Source organism: Clarias gariepinus, chromosome 24, assembly GCF_024256425.1.
Source record: "Clarias gariepinus isolate MV-2021 ecotype Netherlands chromosome 24, CGAR_prim_01v2, whole genome shotgun sequence".
NCBI lineage: Eukaryota > Metazoa > Chordata > Actinopteri > Siluriformes > Clariidae > Clarias > Clarias gariepinus.
Window position 1 is genome coordinate 23,962,953 of NC_071123.1, and position 21,124 is coordinate 23,984,076.

At 38.6% G+C, this 21,124-nt stretch overlaps 1 protein-coding gene and 1 pseudogene across 2 annotated transcripts; both read left to right on the top strand.

Annotated features, from left to right (window-relative positions):
* LOC128512339 (immunoglobulin lambda-1 light chain-like) lies at positions 1–5,753 on the top strand (annotated as a pseudogene).
* A 1,484-nt stretch (positions 5,754–7,237) lies between these two features.
* On the top strand, positions 7,238–19,820 carry LOC128512338 (immunoglobulin lambda-1 light chain-like). 2 transcript variants are annotated; one of them, XM_053485572.1, is made up of 4 exons: positions 7,238–7,341; positions 7,447–7,774; positions 18,451–18,485; positions 19,347–19,820. In XM_053485572.1, the coding sequence occupies exons 1-4, from the start codon at positions 7,245–7,247 to the stop codon at positions 19,673–19,675; spliced, it is 789 nt and encodes a 262-aa protein (XP_053341547.1). In that variant the 5' UTR covers positions 7,238–7,244; the 3' UTR covers positions 19,676–19,820. The 2 variants fall into 2 exon arrangements, with proteins under 2 accessions (XP_053341547.1, XP_053341546.1); XM_053485571.1 differs by lacking the exons at positions 7,238–7,341; positions 7,447–7,774 and adding exons at positions 15,240–15,346; positions 15,452–15,779.
* Positions 19,821–21,124: the final 1,304 nt, after the last annotated feature.

The window sequence follows — 21,124 nt, forward strand, 5'->3', positions numbered from 1 at the left end:
TGGCTGAGAGCAGATCCAGGTCCCGCCTCTGATGCTTTATGAAAGCTGGCTTCGCTCTGTTCATCACTCTGCTGATCAGACTGACATCATGCTGCTCACCGTCTGCGCTCTGCTCCCTGCTCTGGCAGGTAAAGATTCCTGCTCCTGCTTTCCTCTTCACACTCACGTCTTTTCATTCATTAGAATTCTCTTTATGAAATGATGATGACTCTCAGTGTTGCTTTATGTTGCAGTGGTCAGCTCACAGAAAGTAGTGACGCAAAAGCCTCCAGTTATAACAGTAGATAAGGGGAACTCTGTCACTATGGACTGTAACATCGCAAAGGATGAAGGCCGCTATGTGAACTGGTATAAACAGATTCCACAGGAAACTACAGAGTTTGTGTTGAGATTTTATCATTCTCACTCCGCTCCTAATAAATACGGAGACAATTTTTCATCCACACGTTTCACATCTAAAGCCTCATCAAAGATCGACTATCAGTTAATAATCAGTAATGTGGAGGTGGGAGACTCAGCAGTGTATTACTGTGTTGGATGGCAAGGTTCAGGAAATCTAGCAGTATCACAGTGATGTACTCTGTGACAAAAACCTCCTCACTTTTCACACTCACTTCTGCTTTTACACACACAGTTTAGATCACTGGAATTGAAGTGAAAACTCACTTAATTCTCTTCAGTTCTACCCAGTTTTTAGTCATTATTATAATTAGAAGGGGTGTGTGTGTGTGTGTGTGTGTGTGTGTATGTGTATGTGTATGTGTGTGTGTGTGTGTGTGTGTTTAATCTCAACTGTTATCTATTTAACTTTGTGTCCAGCTAGGTTTTAGTGCATCTCTATAGGAAACAGAAACCAGAGGTGGGTAGTAACGAGTTACATTTACTTCATTACATTTACTTGAGTAACGTTTTTAAAAAAATTGACCTCTATGAGTAGTTTTACTGAACCTTACTTTTACTTGAGTAGAATTGCGAAAATGAAAAAAAGCTACTCTTACTCCGCTACATTCAACTGTACTCGACTAGTTACATTTCTAATCATTCATTCTACACATTGACATTCTTTATTTTTGCCAAAGAAATGCAGCGGGTGGATTTACCATGTGACTGTGTGTTTCACCAATCAGACGTAGCAATAATAATCACATGACTCTGTTCGACCAATCAGCCGCAATAACAATAACCACATGTAGTCACATGACCACACACAAACTGCCTGCATAGCGGGGAAAAAAGATCTTCACCCGTGGTAGAGAGCGAATGAAAACATAAAATTTGCAGAGGCGTCTATGCTACAACAGAAGAGGATGAACACCGCTGGCCTCATACACAAAGCACATTTCGCTTACATACAGTAAAAAAAAGAACAGCATCATACTGGAGTGTCTTCTCTGTCATTTAAACATATAAAAACTCAACGTCTAACCTGAGGAAACGTGTCACAGTTTCTGTTTTATTCAATGTTGAATGTTAAAATATATAATTTCCAAATATCCCAGAGGCTAAAAACGATAAGTTTCTTACATTTGTTCTGCTCGACAGTTTATGGTAAAGTGAGACCTCTTGTAAATGTTCTAATGTTAATTTCTATCTGCTGATCCATTTGGAGGGCAACTGAATTTACAGTATATCTTAAAATAGTTTACATTGTTCAAACATACATATGTTACCTACAGTAGGTGTTTGTTTCAAAAGCTTTATGTTGTGAAAAAAAGTGAGATTAGAAAATTAGTGTTTCTTATTCCTTAATTTCATTTATTATCTTATTTAAAATTTGTCAGAATTTGTACATTATTTTAGAATTTTGTTTATTTGCTTACATCCTTTCTGAAAAAAAATATCGGACATTATGATGAAATGGTTACTCAGTACTTGAGTATCCTTTCACCAAATACTTTTTTACTCTTACTTGAGTAATATTTTGGATGACAACTTTTTACTTCTATTTGAGTATTTTGATATATAGCTACTCTTACTTGAGCACAATTTTTGGCTACTCTACCCACCTCCGACAGAAACCATCATTATTGTACCAATGTTCAGTTTGCTCAACTAAGGGAATTATTCAAGTTAAGTTTGATTGTATTTGACACTTCACCATCTGCTACAGGATTATAAAGTGGGTTCAGGGAGTTAAAAAGCACCAGATAGCTTATAGCAGAAACATTATTAGGATGTATTTGTTACCCTCTTATGTGCTCCCAAACGAGTCTCTGCATTGTGTTAGGTGTATGAAGAAGAAGGGAGGACACCATTTGTGGCTGCATCGACAGCAGGGCAACTCTCTCTTTATTTAGTTGCTTTTCCTCTCATTTGGCCTCAGTTGACAAACAGGCAATCTTCTCATAAGAACAAAACAAATTTTTTTCTCAATTAAACATAGAATGTAAATATAACAAAATACCAAAAATAAAATATTACAAATGCAGCCACAACTATATTAAAGTGAAACCTCAGATCGCGAGTAACGCGGTTTGCGAGTGTTCCGCAAGATGAGCAAAGATTTTTAATAAATTTTGACTTGAAAAACGAGCAAGTTTTGGTTTACAAGCACCGAGAATCATGTATCACGCATGCGCTTCTTGTTTTGACGCACAGCGTCACGTGATCACAACTGAGCCAACGTTTTTTTTTCTCTCTCTTGTGCTGCGGAATTGTAGTTAAATCGTTTTCTCCGCAGGGTCTTAGTGCTCGTCCCTTACTGGTAAAATCAACATCCGTGCGGGTGTGTACTGTTTACCCTAACACCGTGACCATGTGTGTGTGTGTGTAAAACATATGTTATTTTATGTTTGTAAGCGTGTGTGTACAGCGTGCATTTACTGTTTTTTATACCACGTGTGCGCGCTTGTAAAGCAAAAGAAAGTCTCATTAGAAAGAAAAAAAATAATAATTTTCTCCCTCAGGCTCTCATTATGTGTGTGAGTTATGTGTGTGCGCGGGCATAATTTTAACCATGCCGGGACACACACACACACACTCTCTCTCTCTCGCCTTTTTTGTTAGTGTGTGTGTGAAGCACCCCCTATGCTGCACACAAACACAAAAACACACATACTCTCTCTGCTCTTCACAGAAACACTGCTCTGCCGCAAAGGTAAAGTGCAGGTTCATTTGATTGTTTGTTTTACTTTATAGCAGTGATTCCGTTATTAAACGCTCACACGTGTGTCATTAGTGATGTTCCTTGCTAATTTGTCTGACAAAACAGTTTTTCTCCATTAATGTGAAATTCAAATAAGAAAGGTTTACTTTGTAGGAAAGTCTCATTAGAAGGTTAAAAATCCATTTTCTCCCTCAACCTCTCTTATGTGTGTGCGCGTGCGTAATTTGAACCATGCCGGTTCACACACTCTCTCTCACGAGACGGGAGGGGCTTCACACACACACACACAGCACCTGCACGCATAAACAGAAACACTTATCTGTCACGATTTATTTTTACTTTTTTTAAAATGTAAAGTGCAGGTTAATTTGTTTTATCTTTATTTTATTTTTTTTATTAATTATTTTAATGTATTTATTTTTTTGGGCTGTGGAACGAATAATTTGTGTTTCCTTTTTTTTTATGGGAAATTTTAATTTGGGTTACGAGTGTTTTGGAATACAAGCCTGCTTACGGAATTAATTATGTTCGTAATCCAAGGTTCCATTGTAATTCAAATCCAACAATATAGATCTCCCCATAACAACTAAAACATACAATATTTTCTATAAAGTATAATAAAAAAAAGAAAACCCAAAATGACCAAAAATAATGCCACATCTCTTTCAATAAACGTTCCATAATTAAAATAATTACTTCAAATAATGTGAATGGTTAACCAACATAACACAAATATAAAGATTATTATAAGCACAAAGAAACTGCCAACTTACCTTCTCATGAGAACAAAACAGTTGAGGCTAAACAACAAGCTCAACAATTTAGAGAAGGGGCCCCATCACACAATAACTTACACAGAATAAACACAGCTCCCTCTAGTGTGTGGAAGCCAATATTACATCTTCCCTACATATTTATTGATAGACACTTTAAAGCACTTCTGGAAGTAACTTTGGCTAAAGTGGTAAATGGAGAGCCGCACCACAAGATGTTTCGATGTTTATAAGAGCCCTAACGCAGCCTTTTGCGCCGAGGTCTTAGGGAGGCAGAGGCTGGGTCTTTGTCTCTGTCTCTCAACCTTCTGCGAGCTTGTCTTTTTCTTTATTTCTCTTTTGCCCTGATACCTTACCAGTGCCACATAAATGATTGTAGAAAGTGCGGAGGTATCATGACCCTTAAATAAACACGCAGCCAGGTGTGGGGCATTCAGGCTGATTGCCTTACGGCGGCGTTGCCTGGCAACTGCGTGTCTACCTGTCTGTGCCTCTGCCTGTTCAGAACTCCGCTGAACAATGCAGAGTATTTATGCGTGGTTCTGCCCCTCGTGAGACCCAGGTCGTTACTCTGCTAAATGCCATAAATGTGAATGGAAATGCTCACAGGACACTGCTGTCTAGAAGGACTTCTAGTATGTGTGTTACGGAATGATCAGAGCTGAAGATCTCCTGGATGTGGTTCAGTATTCCACTAAAGATTTACAGTTTATAAGACAGACGTGTGATTCACTGACACTGAATGGGATGTTAAAGGAGTGTGTGCTGGTGGTAGACAGTAGAAGAGAGAGCTAAAGTCTGGAGGACGTTTCAGTTCTTCTGCTTTCACTTCTGTATCTGAGGAGGTTTTTGTACGGGTGAGGACACTGAATGAATCACTGTGGTATTCGGCCAAGGAACAAAGCTGATCGTCAGTGGTAAGTAAAACTTCTCAGCTCTTTATACAGTATGTAGTACGGACATTATAAAGTATGTATGTATATTTATATGTACTTCTACACTGTATCACATTCGCACTGCATGTTCTTGTGTCAGTTTAATTTCTTTATTTTTTCAGTTTGACTGTTTTATTGTGACTCATGTTTCCTGGTTTGTGTTTGAAATAAAATGTGTGAAAACTTTTATATTAATAATTTAGAGAAAGTTCTCTTCATACCATACTCCTTCAACCTTGAAATATCAATTCAAATTAAGGCTCAAGGTTTTGTTTTCTCATATTTCTGTTCATTTTGTTAAAAAGGGTTGAAAACACATATTGAATCCGTTTATTATTAATCATAGAAGGTCCCCCAAACAAGACCCTTCTATAGAGAGGATAAAATATTACAACAAGCACATTAATGTTAACCTGCACTACTGTGAGAGCTGCTGTTATAGACATTTAATCAACACCTTCTGACCAATCAGAACTCAGCAGTGCTGTAATATAATTTATCTGAATGTCTCCCTCTGTGTGTGGAATCAGACGCTGCTCTCCCGGCTCCTGTTCTGACCGTTCTCCCTCCGTCCAGTAAACAGCTGGAGTCTAAAAAAGCCACTCTAGTGTGTTTGGCCAGCGAGGTGGCCGGTGGTTTTGCTGATGTGCGTTGGCTCGTGAACGGGAACTCGGTCACCAGTGGAGTCATCACCGGCTCTGCACTGCAGCAAACCAATAAGAAATTCACACTGAGCAGCTATTTGACCATCGACAGCTCCGAGTGGGAAAACAACAAAGTCATAACATGTGAAGTGTCTGCTGGAGGAAAAGCTCCATCGGTGAAGATTAACAAGTCTGAATGCAGTGAATGAACCTGATTACTGTTTATATATGTGTGAATTTTTCAGTAGGGGTTTATATATCTAAGTCTGTAGAGAAAGAAGAACTATAAAAATATTTCATGTAATCAAAAAAAAACTTCAATAAAACTGCAATTCTGAAAAAAAGAAAACTGTATCTGTAAGTCCTTCATGATATTATAAATGTTTTAAAACCTTTATGAAGTCTGTGAGCAGAACACTTTTGGAGAAATAACATGGTGGTGTAAAACTTTAAGGTTTATCACTGGCTTTTGCAAAGCACTCACACTGGAGACTCCTTCCATGAATGTTAAATAAGGATATGGTTACATAAAAATAAATAAAAGGATTACATCAACATCTTTAGTTACATGTTTTTCTACAAGTTATACAAAGAATTGTTTCTGCTTGGTTTGGTCACACATCACGCATCATGGATGGAGAAACACTCAGGAAACACCTGCTGATCTGTAAAGTGTAATTTTAGCTCAATGTAAATGAGAAGCTTCTCCTTGAAGATAATAAATAATTATATTATTTAATACTGACTGTAGAGTAATATTTATACAGAGACTCAGTATTACATATATACATACTGTATACATTAGGCCCAGTATTTTGTGAGTTCTTCTTGTGCCACCATTGTGCCACAAGAGCAGTTCTGGCCCCTAAGAGCAAGACTTTACGAGACCTCTGGGGGGTGCAGTGGATCCCATGGTGCAACCTTGAACTCTCTTCCTGCTGGGCCGCGTGTGCAGCAGCTGTGGTCCACTCTGTGTTCTGGTGCCTGTCTATCATGACCATACATCATTACATCTAGGCATGTGGCAGACGCTCTTATCCAGAGCGACTTACATTTCTATCTCATTACACATCTGAGCAGTTGAGGGTTACTTGGTGGTTGTGGGGTTTGAACCTGGGATCTTCCGAACCGTAGTCCAATGCCTTAACCACTGAGCTACCCCTGACCAGCACTGTAAGCCTACAGTTTGTTTAATGACATAGACAAACACATCAAGCCTGAAACCCACAACAATTTTCAAACTTTTACAACATAACAGACAATAATCTATGAAATTATGTTTAAACCTGCTTAAATCAAATTTAAATTTTATTTGTCACATACACAGTCAAACACAGTACGATATGCAGTGAAATGCTTATACGACTGCTAGTGACCTTAAAGGAAAAGAATAGTAAAAGCTTATACATAAGAAATAATAGGAATGAAAGAAATACTTTAAAAAATAAAATTAACTAGTAAAATATGCTGTACAAAGTAAAATATACTGTAATAAGAGAAATACGTTAGAAAATAAGATTAACTAGTGCAAATGTACTGTACAAAGTAATAGTTTACTTAACAAATAAAAAAGCAAAATATCAATTAATCCAGCGTCTTCGTTTTTAATACTAAGTGGCAGTAACTTAAGTCAGTAAGTGTCTTAATATTTAGTATAAAACTAATTTTCACATAATAGTAATTCTTTAGAACTGCTTCTTTTAATAAATCATGGTAAAGATGTAACTGTGCAGCTGTTCTTTCCACTGGTCTGATTGGCTGAGAGCAGATCCAGGTCCCGCCTCTGATGCTTTATGAAAGCTGGCTGCGCTCTGTTCATCACTCTGCTGATCAGACTGACATCATGCTGCTCACCGTCTGCGCTCTGCTCCCTGCTCTGGCAGGTAAAGATTCCTGCTCCTGCTTTCCTCTTCACACTCACGTCTTTTCATTCATTAGAATTCTCTTTATGAAATGATGATGACTCTCAGTGTTGCTTTATGTTGCAGTGGTCAGCTCACAGAAAGTAGTGACGCAAAAGCCTCCAGTTATAACAGTAGATAAGGGGAACTCTGTCACTATGGACTGTAACATCGCACGGGATGAAGGATATGATGCATACTGGTATAAAACGATTCCACAAGGAGCTCCAGAGTTTGTGTTGAGATTTTATGTTTCTCGCTCCGCTCCTGATAAATACGAAGACAATTTTTCATCCACACGCTTCACATCTAAAGCCTCATCAAACACTGACTATCAGTTAATAATTAGGCACGTAGAAGTGGAAGACTCAGCAGTGTATTACTGCATGACATTGGAAAACTCTGCTACAAAGTGGGTATCACAGTGATGTAACCCATGACAAAAACCTCCTCACTGCTCACACTCACTTCTGCTTTCTCACAACATGAGAAAAAACAAAACCCTAAACTTCAAATCACAGGAACTGAAGTGAAAACTCACTTTATGTTCACTAAAGACAATTCTATTTTTCCACAATTAAAGAGCACAGATATGATATGACTTCGCATTTGTCAGACTTTTATGATCAATGGCACAAAGTCAGAATTGACAACAATGTGAACAGTATCTGGGATAAACTGGTTCCACTAGCAGTTGCAGGTTACGCTCAGAGTCAGGTGAGAAAGAACTGCATCACATATTTTTATCAACATGTTTACTCTTGAGCAAAATCTTAAAACCAGGGAAATATTACAATCTAAGACCATAGCCGAAAAATACCCACAACAGAACTAAAAGTGCAAAAAAAAGCACTCAGCAGTGAGTAGCACCACCTTTCTTATTGAGGACTTCAAACACTTGTTTCAGCATGCTTAATGCAACTGTTTAGGAGCCTGGAGGGCTTCTACAGTCTGGAACTGAAGTCTATTTTTGTAAACTTCTTTTGCCATCTATCCCCAAACATGCTTAAGGGGATTTAGATCAGGGGAACAAGCAGGATGATCCAGAAGTGCAACGTTATTGTTCTGCATGAGGTCCTTCATCAGGTGGGTGTTGTGAACTGCATCATTGTCCTGTTAAAAGACCCAGTCATTACCACACAGACAAGGGCCCTCAGTCAAGAGGGATGCCTGCTGCAACATGTCCAAAGCTAGCTGCCATTTGACGACCCTGCACAACCTAAAACTCCATATTTCCATTGAAGGAAAAAGCACCCCAGATCATGATGGAGCCTCCTCCACTGTGCCATGTAGAAAAAATCTCCAGTGGGATCTCCTTGTCATGCCAGTATCATTGGAAGCCATCAGGACCATCCAGATTAAATTTTTCTCGGCTGAGAATAAAATCTTTCAAGGTGCTCCCATGCAAATTCCAAATGGGCAAGGTTGGGTAGGAGATGTAGCTCTCAAAGACGTTTTTTTGTTCTTTTAGTCCTTCTCTCGCAGATGCCGTCTTATGGTTATTGGGTTGCAATCAGCATCAGTAAGGGCCTTAATTTGGGTTGAGGATCGGCCTGCAGTGGCGGACTGGCCATCTGGAGCATCGGCAGTTTTCTCGGTGGGCCGCTGGCCAATGTGGGCTGGCCCAGTCAGTACGCAAATATAAAAAAAATGATGGAAACCATAATATTGCATAATTTTTCTACGCATATGGATGGGTGCATCGATCGGGCACCGGCGACAAAGAACGCGTTTATGTTACCGAGCAATCTCCCGCGGCTCGGCAGCCAAAAAGTGCCAGCTGTTGCGGCAAGAGACCGTATTTCTGGGACACGTGATTAGCGCCCAACTTTACTTACGTAAAGTGCACGTTACTTGCCCAGCTCTCTGATGTAGTCTACCGGTTGTGGTTGACGGGAAGGTCGCGAGTGGTCGTGCTCCAGCGGGACCGTCTCGCTCCCTATCAGCCCAACGCCAGCGAAACATCGAACTCTGTGGAGGCCGGTCTGCCTCAGGAGGAGGGCTGCACCCCTCCTTCCCCCGCCAAAAGAGTCTGGCGTTCACAACGCCAGCGCCGACCACCGGCATTAGCTACCATCATGCTTTGCGGGAGGGGTTGTTTTGTGTTCACCCTGTTGGGAAAAGGTGTTTGTTTTGGTTAGTGGCTTTGGCCAGGGGTGTGTGTGTGTGTTAGATGTGTGTTTTATGGAGGTTGGATGTGGTGGTTTTGTGTTTACGTGCTGGTAAGAAATTAATTACTCCCAGCATTGGGCAGCAAAGAAGCTTACTCGTCTCTCCAAGTGCCTGCTTAGCGGTGAAAAACGCTACAATATGTTGTTTATCTTGATGTTCTTTCCTTTGTTTCTTAGTTTTACTAATATGACCCAATATATGTCCAGTGATACTTCAATAATATGCTTAAATAGCTTTGATTTCTGTATTGTTATATTTTTTAAACCAGTTACTAGTATAAAAATTTATCTCTACATTAATGAGCCAATGAGCCACTTTTTGGTCCCAGTCCGCCTCTGTCAGCCTGTGTCTTCACGGACAGCCCATTGGATCCTTAATGCTCCCATAATGCTCAGGGTCATTTAATAAAAAAAATAAATGACTTTCTTCAATTCTTGTGCAGCTAATCAATCCTGACACGTTCAAAAACAGAAAGGCTTTTTGCTTTTGCCATCAGGAGATCAGGTTAGCCTGACTGTCTAAAGAACAATGATGTTAAAGCTATATTTTTGCACGGATTTTAACTTTTAGAGGTCTAGTGTGTTTGGCCAGCGAAGTGGCCGGTGGTTTTGCTGATGTGCGTTGGCTTGTGAACGGGAACTCAGTCACCAGTGGAGTCATCACCGGCTCTGCACTGCAGCAAACCAATAAGAAATGCATGCAGTGAATGAACCTGATTACAGATTTTATACATATTTAACTTTTTTAGCAGAATTGTATAGATACATTTGAATTTGAGTTTTAAAGGAATCTGTAGAGAACGATGAAATATAAACTCCTGCATGTAATCAAACAGAATACCTATAAAACTGTAATTCTGAAAAAAAGAGAACTTTTTCTGTAAGTACTTTAAGATAATACAGTTGTTTAGAAATATAAAAGTATAATTATCAGTGTGACTTTAGTGATTCACACACATAGTGAAACATCACACTTCACTGAGCGAGGAACACTTAGGAAACACCTGCCTGCAGTGTGTAATTTTAGCTTCGTGTAAATGAGAAGCTTCGCCTTGGAAATCACATGACGCGAATCATATGACTCACTTTAGATTCATATTTATACATTTACATTTAGACATTTAGCAGATGCTTTTTTCCAAATCGACTTACAAAAGTGCTTTGAAGTTACCGTCGTTGGATGGATCCTTACACTGGGTTATTAGGATACTAACTAATGGGAAGGTTTTTTTTCGAGTGGGAGCAGACATGGCTGATTCGCACAGGATTAAGATCACAGACCACCTCTGCAATCACACGAGGTCCTCAGGTATTACTAATCCTGTGCGAATAGGACAAAAGCCCATTCAAACTGCTGGTCAGCTGAGTCTGCCCAACCAGCAGTGTGCAAAGGGGACACAGGGCTGGACCATTTAAGGATGTTCCATTTGCTTATTACTGCCACAAAACTCAACAGAAAAGAATGAAATATGAAAGATGTAGTATGTGTAAATTCTGAATAACATTCTGCAAATTTTAACTTTGATAGCTATCCAATAAAATGGTACAAAATGGTCTAATATTTTCATTTCTCCTTGACCTTTTTCTACACTTTATTAAATTCAATTGAATTTTATTTGTATAGCACTTTCAACAATTGACAGCAGCTTTACACAATAAAAAATCAGAATTATTTAAGTTTGTAGGAACTGTAAATGTGTACAGTATAAATCAAAATGATAAGATTGATTAAACACTCCTACTGAACATTGTTGGTTAGTTTCTTGATTTTTGTTTTGGGATTGAAGTCCCTAGTTGCTGTTTCTCGACCTTTACAAAGAGTACAGCAGGGGGCTCAGAACACAGCCCTGGGGGGCTCCAGTGCTGAGAGTGAGGGAGGCTGAGACATGACCGCCCATCCTTACTGCCTGTGGGAATTTTCCCCCTCCGAGTGTCCAGGTGAGTAAGAGATGTGTGGAGGAGATGTGAGATTGCATCGTCCATGGAATGGTTTGGGCGGTATGCAAACTGTAGTGGGTTGAGTGTATCCGGTAGTGAAGAAATGATGAAGTCCCTGACCAGGCGTTCAAAGCACTTCATCACTACTGAGGTGAGGCCAACAAGGCGATAATCGTTGAGGGAAGCAGGATGAGGTTTCTTTGGGACAGGAACAATGATGGACTCTTTGAAGCATGTGGGGATCACCGACTGAGATGAAGAGATGTTGAATATCTCAGTGAACACAGGTGCTAGCTGGTCTGCGCAGGCTCTGAGGATACGGCCTGAGATGCCGTTTGGTCCTGCTGCTAAAGGCTCTCCTCACGTCATGCTCGGTGATGATGAACGCGTTCCTGGTGCTAGCAGTGTCTTCCTGTCTGCAGCCGTTAGCGCCGCTAGCATTAGCATCGCTAGCGTCTTTAGCTGCAGCCTCGAAGCGAGCATAGAAAGTGTTCAGCTCGTCTGCCAGAGTTGCGTCCGCGTTCGTTATACCGGATGTTGGTGTTTTATAGTCCGTTATAGTCCTTAATCCCTGCCAAAAAACTTCTCTAACTGATTTTTAATGCCGAAACAAACTAAAGAAGTAACATGCATTTGTTTTGTTGCCTTAAACTGACCTTTAAGGACAACATGAGACATTGTAATATCAAAATGATTTTGAAGTAAACATTACATGGTGCCGTAAGGGGCCATTCACATGTTGTTTTTTGTACATGTTCACATGTTGTTTCTTGTATTCATGAAAAAAACATATTGGCATTGCGTTGGAGTCACTATTTATTGAGACACGCTTGTCACACATCTCTAACTAAAATAACTCAATTGAACACGTAAAAGATGTCACATGTAAATGCCCCCCAAAACAGTCAAAACACACAGCAGCCTAGTCTGAGAAATTGCGTTGTCTGACTTCAATCAACTGCCTAAACCTTTAGCTGTTAGTTATGATCTGCTATTTAACTTGCTATACCTGTTTAAAAACTACCAAGTTAAATAGCAGATCATAGCTAACAGCTAAAGGTTTAGGCAGTTGATTGAAGTCAGACAACGCAATGGTGTACACTTGATTTATCTGTAACACATTAACCCCGAATTATGACGTGAACCTCCTTGCCTAATTGTGTACTATTTTGGATCGGCTATAGTTTGGAAATATCTAGCTGTATAATCTAAACAGCAGAGTGTTTACCGCATTACGTCATACATCACTTTATAATCATTCTTTTTGCTTTTGCTCTTCTGATGGTTTTCAGCTTTCTCTTTCTGCACATTGTATTGTTGTATGGTGTTTCGCTAGGCCATTTTTAGGGCAGCTAACATCTGTACTCAGCCCCCCTAAAAATTCTGCATAAACTTCACACAAATTGCTGATCACCCATCATCCCCTTTAAATTTGATATGAAAGTGGCAGCAGACTTCGGCTCCTTCGGCTCCTCCCTGTCTTTCAGCGCGGTCTTCAATTCGCCATCACAAAGGGAGGATTAAGGCAAGGTGTGTGTTTTTCGATAAATTGTTATATTTGCATCAGTGCAGTCCTTTCTCGTTTACAAAATGTCCTGAGGGATTAATCAGTTAAATCTTCACTGTGTTCACCCTCATCACACCAGTTGTTTCCTCTAGTGAAAATAAAGTCCTTAATACATACTCTATGAACCTATAGTCTACTTTATAAACCAATCTAAACCTAACTGTCTATATAAAACATTACACAATGCATATGGCATTAACTACCATAGAGTTATGCACATAAATGATTAAAAATAGTGACAGACAGCATTCAGTGCACTCGCTTTAACTGCATAGCAGTGTGATTTACAGAGATAGAAAAATCCTGTCTTTGTAATAAATATTGTATTGTATTAAATAATGTCCCAAATTGTAAAATACATTTATTATGTAGGGTTTTGTCACTTTGATTTAGAATACGTTACTTTTTTTTAATGAATAGAAACAAAAAAGAATGATATTAAAAAGATGCTTTGGTTAATTACATTAAAACAATGTTTGTTATATTAATGAATTTGAATAAATAGTCTAGTAGCAATGACATGTTAAGGGGTTGAATAGAGAACCTACTGTCTTATTTATGTAGCTAAAACACTAAATTAAACTAGATTACATGGTGATCAAAGTTTTAATATTTATATTTAACTGTAGATGGAAGGTTTTTTAAGTCACATGAAATAAAAAGATGTTCTATTCTTACCTGCTGCTCATTTGGAGACCTTCTCCCATGTGACTTGAAAAACCTTCCATCTCCAGTTTTCTGTTCAGTTCTACAGTTCAGTTCTACAGTTCAGTTCTCTGAAAGCGCAGTCTCTCAGGCACATTAACACTGTGTCCATAACATTGATTGAAGTCATTGCATCAGAAAGTATTTTTCACATTTATTATGTCTGCCAGTTTCCAACAAAAAGCAGCAGTATTGTCAAAGAATTAACAGATAAATGTTTGACACTATTGGCCCCCACACAGTTTATTCTATTGTCCAGCCTCATAGGTGTGTTGTTTATGTTGCTAATCAATGTAAGTTTAAAGTTATATGCTGTTTTCTGATTACATTTTTCCGATTGTACCTTTACATAGAAAAAGTTATAAAGTGTTTATATGGTAAACAGCGTGTGTGATCAAGAAGATGAGTACTGATTCTGAACAAGCCAAATATGTGCTAAACATCTATGGGGGCTGAGCCCCCCTTAAGTGAAAATCCTAAAAACACCCCTGACCGAAAATACTCTCAAAACATTTCAAGCAGCCTCTATTCTTCGCAGACGATGGATGAAAAGGCACGCGGAAATCAAAACCCTGGAAAACTTGATAATATGACTCGGCCAAATACTGGCCAAATCACAGATATGCTGATTCGCGCGTGACTAACATTATCACAGGACCTCGGTGTTCAGCGAAATATTTGCGGTGGAATTTTTATTTTACAGATAACAGACATGGCTGATTCGCACAGGATTAAGATCACAGACCACCTCTGCAATTATTACAAATCACACGAGGTCCTCAGGTATTACTAATCCTGTGCGAATAGGACAAAAGCCCATTCAAACTGCTGGTCAGCTGAGTCTGCCCAACCAGCAGTGTGCAAAGGGGACACAGGGCTGGACCATTCAAGGATGTTCCATTTGCTTATTACTGCCACAAAACTCAACAGTAAAGAATAAAATATAAAAGATGTAGTATGTGTAAATTCTGAATAACATTCTGCAAATTTTAACGTTGATAGCTATCCAATAAAATGGTACAAAATGGTCTAATATTTTCATCCCTCCTTGACCCTTTTTCTACACTTTATTAAATTCAATTAAATTCAACTGAATTTTATTTGTATAGCACTTTTAACAATTGACAAAGCAGCTTTACACAATAAAAAATCTGAATTATTTAAGTTTGTAGGAACTGTGAATGTGTATAAATCAAAATTATAAAATTGATTAAACACTCCTACTGAACATTGTTGGTTAGTTTCTTGATTTTTGTTTTGGGATTGAAGTCCCTAGTTGCTGTTTCTCGACCCAGCAGTGACATCACTGTACCTGATCACCTTTATCTCTTCAGTCGACATAAAACTATCTCATTTCCTTCGTCTCAATTTTTGCATTAAAACTTCAATAAAGTTTATGGCTTTCTTTATGCAAAGTATTTCTTCAGCACAGCTGCTTTTAATGAATCATGTGCAGCTGTTCTTTCCACTGGTCTGATTGGCTGAGAGCAGATCCAGGTCCCGCCTCTGATGCTTTATGAAAGCTGGCTTCGCTCTGTTCATCACTCTGCTGATCAGACTGACATCATGCTGCTCACCGTCTGCGCTCTGCTCCCTGCTCTGGCAGGTAAAGATTCCTGCTCCTGCTTTCCTCTTCACACTCACGTCTTTTCATTCATTAGAATTCTCTTTATGAAATGATGATGACTCTCAGTGTTGCTTTATGTTGCAGTGGTCAGCTCACAGAAAGTAGTGACGCAAAAGCCTCCAGTTATAACAGTAGATAAGGGGAACTCTGTCACTATGGACTGTAACATCGCAAAGGATGAAAATAAATATGTGTACTGGTATAAACAGATTCCACAAGAAACTACAGAGTTTGTGTTGAGATTTTATCATTCTCACTCCGCTCCTGATAAGTACGGAGACAATTTTTCATCCACACGCTTCACATCTAAAGCCTCATCAAACATCGACTATCAGTTAATAATCAGTAATGTGGAGGTGGGAGACTCAGCAGTGTATTACTGTAACACATATGATAACTCTACTAAAGAGTGGGTATCACAGTGATGTACACCGTGACAAAAACCTCCTCACTGCTCACACTCACTTCTGCTTTCACACAACACGAGAAACAACAAAAACCTTTAAACTTAAAACTTTAAATCTCGGGAACTGAAGTAGAAACACATGATGTTTGCTGAGACTTTATAATCACAGGTCGGGATCTGATTTCTATTTAAGGTCACAGGTCCGGAATGACTTTTATTAAACTTACAAGGAACATATAATCTCGTTTAAGGCAGTCTGAGACAAAATACATTCAAACCTAGTAGGTAAACAAAGCTGTTTCACTGCAATCAGATGCTTAAACCAAAGCAATGTGCAAAGTTAGGGCAAAAGTAATGGCACTGTTTTCCTGCAAATTGTTACTTGTGAACAACAGATTCAACTTTTAACAAATTTTACAGGTGTTTTTAGAAGAAATTTTGACTAAAAGTGAAAAAACTCCTCTGACTGATTTTTAATGGCGAAACAAACTAAAGAAGTAACATACATTTGTTTTGTTGCCTTAAACTGACCTTTAAGGACAACATGAGACATTGTAATATCAAAATGATTTTGAAGTAAACATTACAAGGGGCCATTCACATGTTGTTTCTTGTATTCATGGAAAACACATTGGCATTGCGTTGGAGTCACTATTTATTGAGACCACGCTTGTCACACATTTTTATCTAAAATAACTCAATTGAACACGTAAAAAATGTCACATGTAAATGCCCCCCAAAACAATCAAAACACACAGCAGCCTAGTCTGAGAAATTGCGTTGTCTGACTTCAATCAACTGCCTAAACCTTTAGCTGTTAGCTATGATCTGCTATTTAACTTGCTAGTTTTTAAACAGGCACCTGTTAGCTGATCCTTGAACTCTCTCATACATGCGCTGGCTGTCAACGCTCCAGTGAAACAATCTCAAGGGCTCAGTCAGTACCGATTTAGCAATGGCTACGTTCTACACCCGCTGTCTTCAGGATCTCCCACGGATTAACGTTACTGATGTACATTATTTGCAAAACAACCATATTTTTTAAGAATATATATATATAAGAACTTATTAAAGTCAAAGTCAACTTTATTGTCAGTTCTGCCACATGTACAGGACATACAGAGAACTGAAATTGCGTTACTCTCAGACCCTTGGTGGATAATAGATAACATTAAATACATAAAGTAGAATTTTTAAAATACAAAGAAAAATATGAATAAATAGAATTATACATATAATATAAAAAAAACAAATACAATATACAAGTAAAGTCACATGACAGAGAGTACAAACCAGACAGAGTAGTGCGAATGCAGACATACTGTATAGTGCGAATAGAGCTTGTAAGTCTGATAAAGTGATAGAGAGCAGCCCTGTAACAGACAAGAGTCTTATGAGGTAGACTAAGAGTAGTATATATGGATAACACATTGTAAATACTACCCTGTACTGTGTCCTATAAATGTACAGTCACGCTGAACGTGTAGCTCTTGTAGCTGTTTTTTCAGCTCCTCCACTTTATTAGAAAGTTCTTCTATTTTAGCACATGCCAGGTCTAATAATGACAGCTCAGGAATGCTACAGTAATCATGATCCATTGGGTATGGGTATGCACATCCATGGGTATGGGTTTGACGGATACGACTTCAGCAGGACCGCGATGCTTTAACGGCTAAACATTCCAGGCAAAAAGCACTGGTACAGCGCCAGTTACTAACCTTTTTCGTGCCTCTGGTGTTTGCGGTTCAATAATCTGATCACTGCTAAAATGTTTACTGCAAACCTTAGAATTGCTGGTAGGACAAAAATCGTCTCAGCGTATGTTCACAAGCCACCATTTTCTAAGGTCCACATCTGAAGGAAAACTTAAAGTTCCGTTGAACTTCGCAGAAGATGTACACGGCGGGACACAACAGTGTACGTTGTATACCTTCTGCTGTCTCTGAAATCAGACTGCATGCAAGTAGTGTATTACGTTTATCCTTCATCTTGGGGCAGAATCGCCATAACAATCTCCATAAAGACTATATACCAATAATAATGTTTACCATTTTTTTTTGTTTTTTTTTTTAAGTATGAAACGTAAAAATTATTTTACACATTGTATTATTGTATTGCTAATTTGAGGTGAGGGCTGGGTCTGGATTGCCCTGCCATGTGGTCCGGATCCGGACCAGAGTACTGGGCCTGGACCCGGAGAAGTTCTACTCTAAAATCAAGAGACAACATCCTATAGCCTACAGGTAACATGATACTCCCTTGCCTTAATTTTGCTTGAGGTTTTGTTGTTATAAATGTCATCCTGCATTAACAAAATCCATGCTCACACTCAAACTGCTGTCCAGGAGTTCCTCAGTGTGTTAGGATATTAAGGAATGATTAGAACTACCTCCTGGATGTGAGTCAATGTCTTGACTTGATTTTCCACTAAAGATTTGATATGTCATGTTGTTATCATGTGCACTGATTCTCTTCAGCAGGAGATGAATAAGATATCAGTTTATAAGACAGACGTGTGATTCACTGACACTAAATGAGACGTTAAAAGAGTGTGTGCTGATGATAGACAGTTGAAGAGAGAGGTGTCTGAAGTCTGTAGGACGTTTCAGTTCTTCTGCTTTCACTTCTGTATCTGAGGAGGTTTTTGTACGGGTGAGGAAAGTAAATGAATCACTGTGGTATTCGGCCAAGGAACAAAGCTGATCGTCAATGGTAAGTAAAACTTCTCAGCTCTTTATATGTACACTAGACCTCTACACTGTATCTCATTCACACTGCATGTTCTAGTGTCAGTTTAATTTCTTTGTCCAGTCTGAGAAAATTTTGACACAGATAATTGTTTAGTTATTTCAGTTTTTTGCTTTGCCTGAAATGTATAAAAATTATTATACACTACTGCTTAAAAGTTTGGGATCACTTTCTAACTCCATGGTCGTTCCTGATTTTTATTTCTTGCACTTTAAAACATTGCTGAAGGCGTTTCCTCTGAACAGTTGATATTGAGATGTATATCTGCTACTTCTGCTCTGTAAAGCTTCATAACGGCTCTAATCTGAGGTGCTGGTTGTTAATTGGTGATTTCTGAGGCTGGTGACTCTAAATGAACTTCTCCTCTGCAGCAGAGCTGAGAAGGTCTTCATGAGACACAGTTTCATCATGGAGCTTGATCTGTTTTGGAAATGCATTGACACAATACTGTTCTTGCAAAAACTGGTCCAGATCAGCTGACCGCTGTTTCTTAAAATAACAAACTGACCTTTGTTGTTGTTGTTGTTACATAATTACTTAATGCCATAAGTATTATTTCATAGTTTTGAAATCCCCAGTATTGTTGTAGAATGTAGAAAATAAATCACTAAACAAAAACAAAGAAATTTGCAAGTGATCCCAAACTGGGTTGTAGTGTATTATTATTATTATTATTATTAAGTATAGAACCAATGCATTAATTTAAAACTAACCCACAGTTAAAGCATCTGTTATAGACATTTAATCAGCACCTTTTGACCAATCAGAACTTCACAGTGCTGTAATATAATTTATCTGAATGTCTCCCTCTGTGTGTGAAATCAGACGCTGCTCTCCCGGCTCCTGTTCTGACCGTTCTCCCTCCGTCCAGTGAAGAGCTGGAGTCTAAAAAAGCCACTCTAGTGTGTTTGGCCAGCGATGTGGGCAGATATTTTGCTGATGTGCGTTGGCTCGTGAACGGGAACTCGGTCACCAGTGGAGTCATCACCGGCGCTGCACAGCAGCAAACCAATAAGAAATTCACACTGAGCAGCTATTTGACACTTGACATCTGCGATTGGGAGAACAACAAAGTCATAACATGTGAAGTGTCTGCTGGAGGAAAAGCTGCATCAGTGAATATTAACAGGTCCGCATGCAGCATCCCAACCTGATTACTGCTTCATACATGTGTAAATTTTTCAGCAGAGGTTTATATATGTTTTAGACGAGTCTGTAGAGAAAGAAAGAATATCAGCTCTTGCATGTAATCAAAAATTATTTCAATAAAACTTTTTTTGCAATTCTGAAAAAAGAGAACTGTTTCTGTAAGGTGTATTGTAAGTTTTGAAATGTAAAAGTGTCTTATGCTCCAACTGTGTGAACTCTCATACAATCACATTCTGAAACGTCACACTTCATGGATGAAGGAACGCTCAGGAAACACCTGCCGACCTGCAGTGGGTAATTTTAGCTCCATGTAAATTAGGAGCTTGGTTTTGAAAATAGAAATGTGTTCAAACACATGACATGACTCATTTAAATGTGGAATTAATCTGAAAAAAAATAATAATAATTCAAAGACCTGTAGTTACATATATTTTCTTGATAGATAGATGGGTAGGTAAATAGTTATATCAGCTTTTAATACATGATTCATTTGTTTTTTACTTTCCTTTATCAGCTTTAAGAGCAACACCTCAACTAACAATAGAATGAGAGAGTTGTTCTTCTGAACAGTTCCTCGAACACCACACACACCATGTCTCTCAGAAGGCCCAGGGTCAACCAGGTCATGACTCCACTGATATTGTACAGTTTTTTTTTTTGTTAACTATAACTCTGTTAACAGTAGAAATTAATTTCTTATAAAGATTCCTAGCTGTGTGTTTAATCTTAAGCTTTGACGGCCCTAAAAATGAGACATTTTAATTATTATTATTATTATTAAATATTTTAATTTACACTTCTAGATGTGCTTAGACACGGGCCTATTCCAATTTGAAAAGAAGGACACAAATAGTAGTCATTATAACAGCAACAGGTGAATACGTTTTACTATACAAATATGGCCGTCTATTTACTTCTACACATTTATGTCCAGAGCTGGCAACTTTTTAGAAAAGCTTGGTTTGATATTGTGAAAATAAAGGCATTGGTTCTGTGTGTACACGCACACTACGCCCACATTGTGCCCGCCTTGACATTTTGTCTAACATTAACCATACACCTTACCCTGCATGGTTCAGGTTCTGTATATTTTTAGTGTTGCAGTATTAAAGTGAAACACCAGTTGCATGTGACTGAATTATTAAATTTTTAGTGGGTATTACATAAAGATATTACATTTTGGGGAAAAAAAATCAAACCAGGTCGTTAGTACGATGTGGTATCAAAAAAATTGAGGTTAGCGTTGTTTACAAGCTCTGTTGTTTTGCCGTACATCCTCCCTCAGACACCTTAAAACCTGGCAGTAGAATTGGCTATAGTCGATCTGGCCCCTGGGGAAGAATTCTCGATGCACGATGTCTAAAAATATGATGAGCATGCACTCATCGAGCTGCAGACCTGCCTTACCTTTTTCAGTTGTGGAGACGATGGGCTTAACCACTGTAAAGACTGTT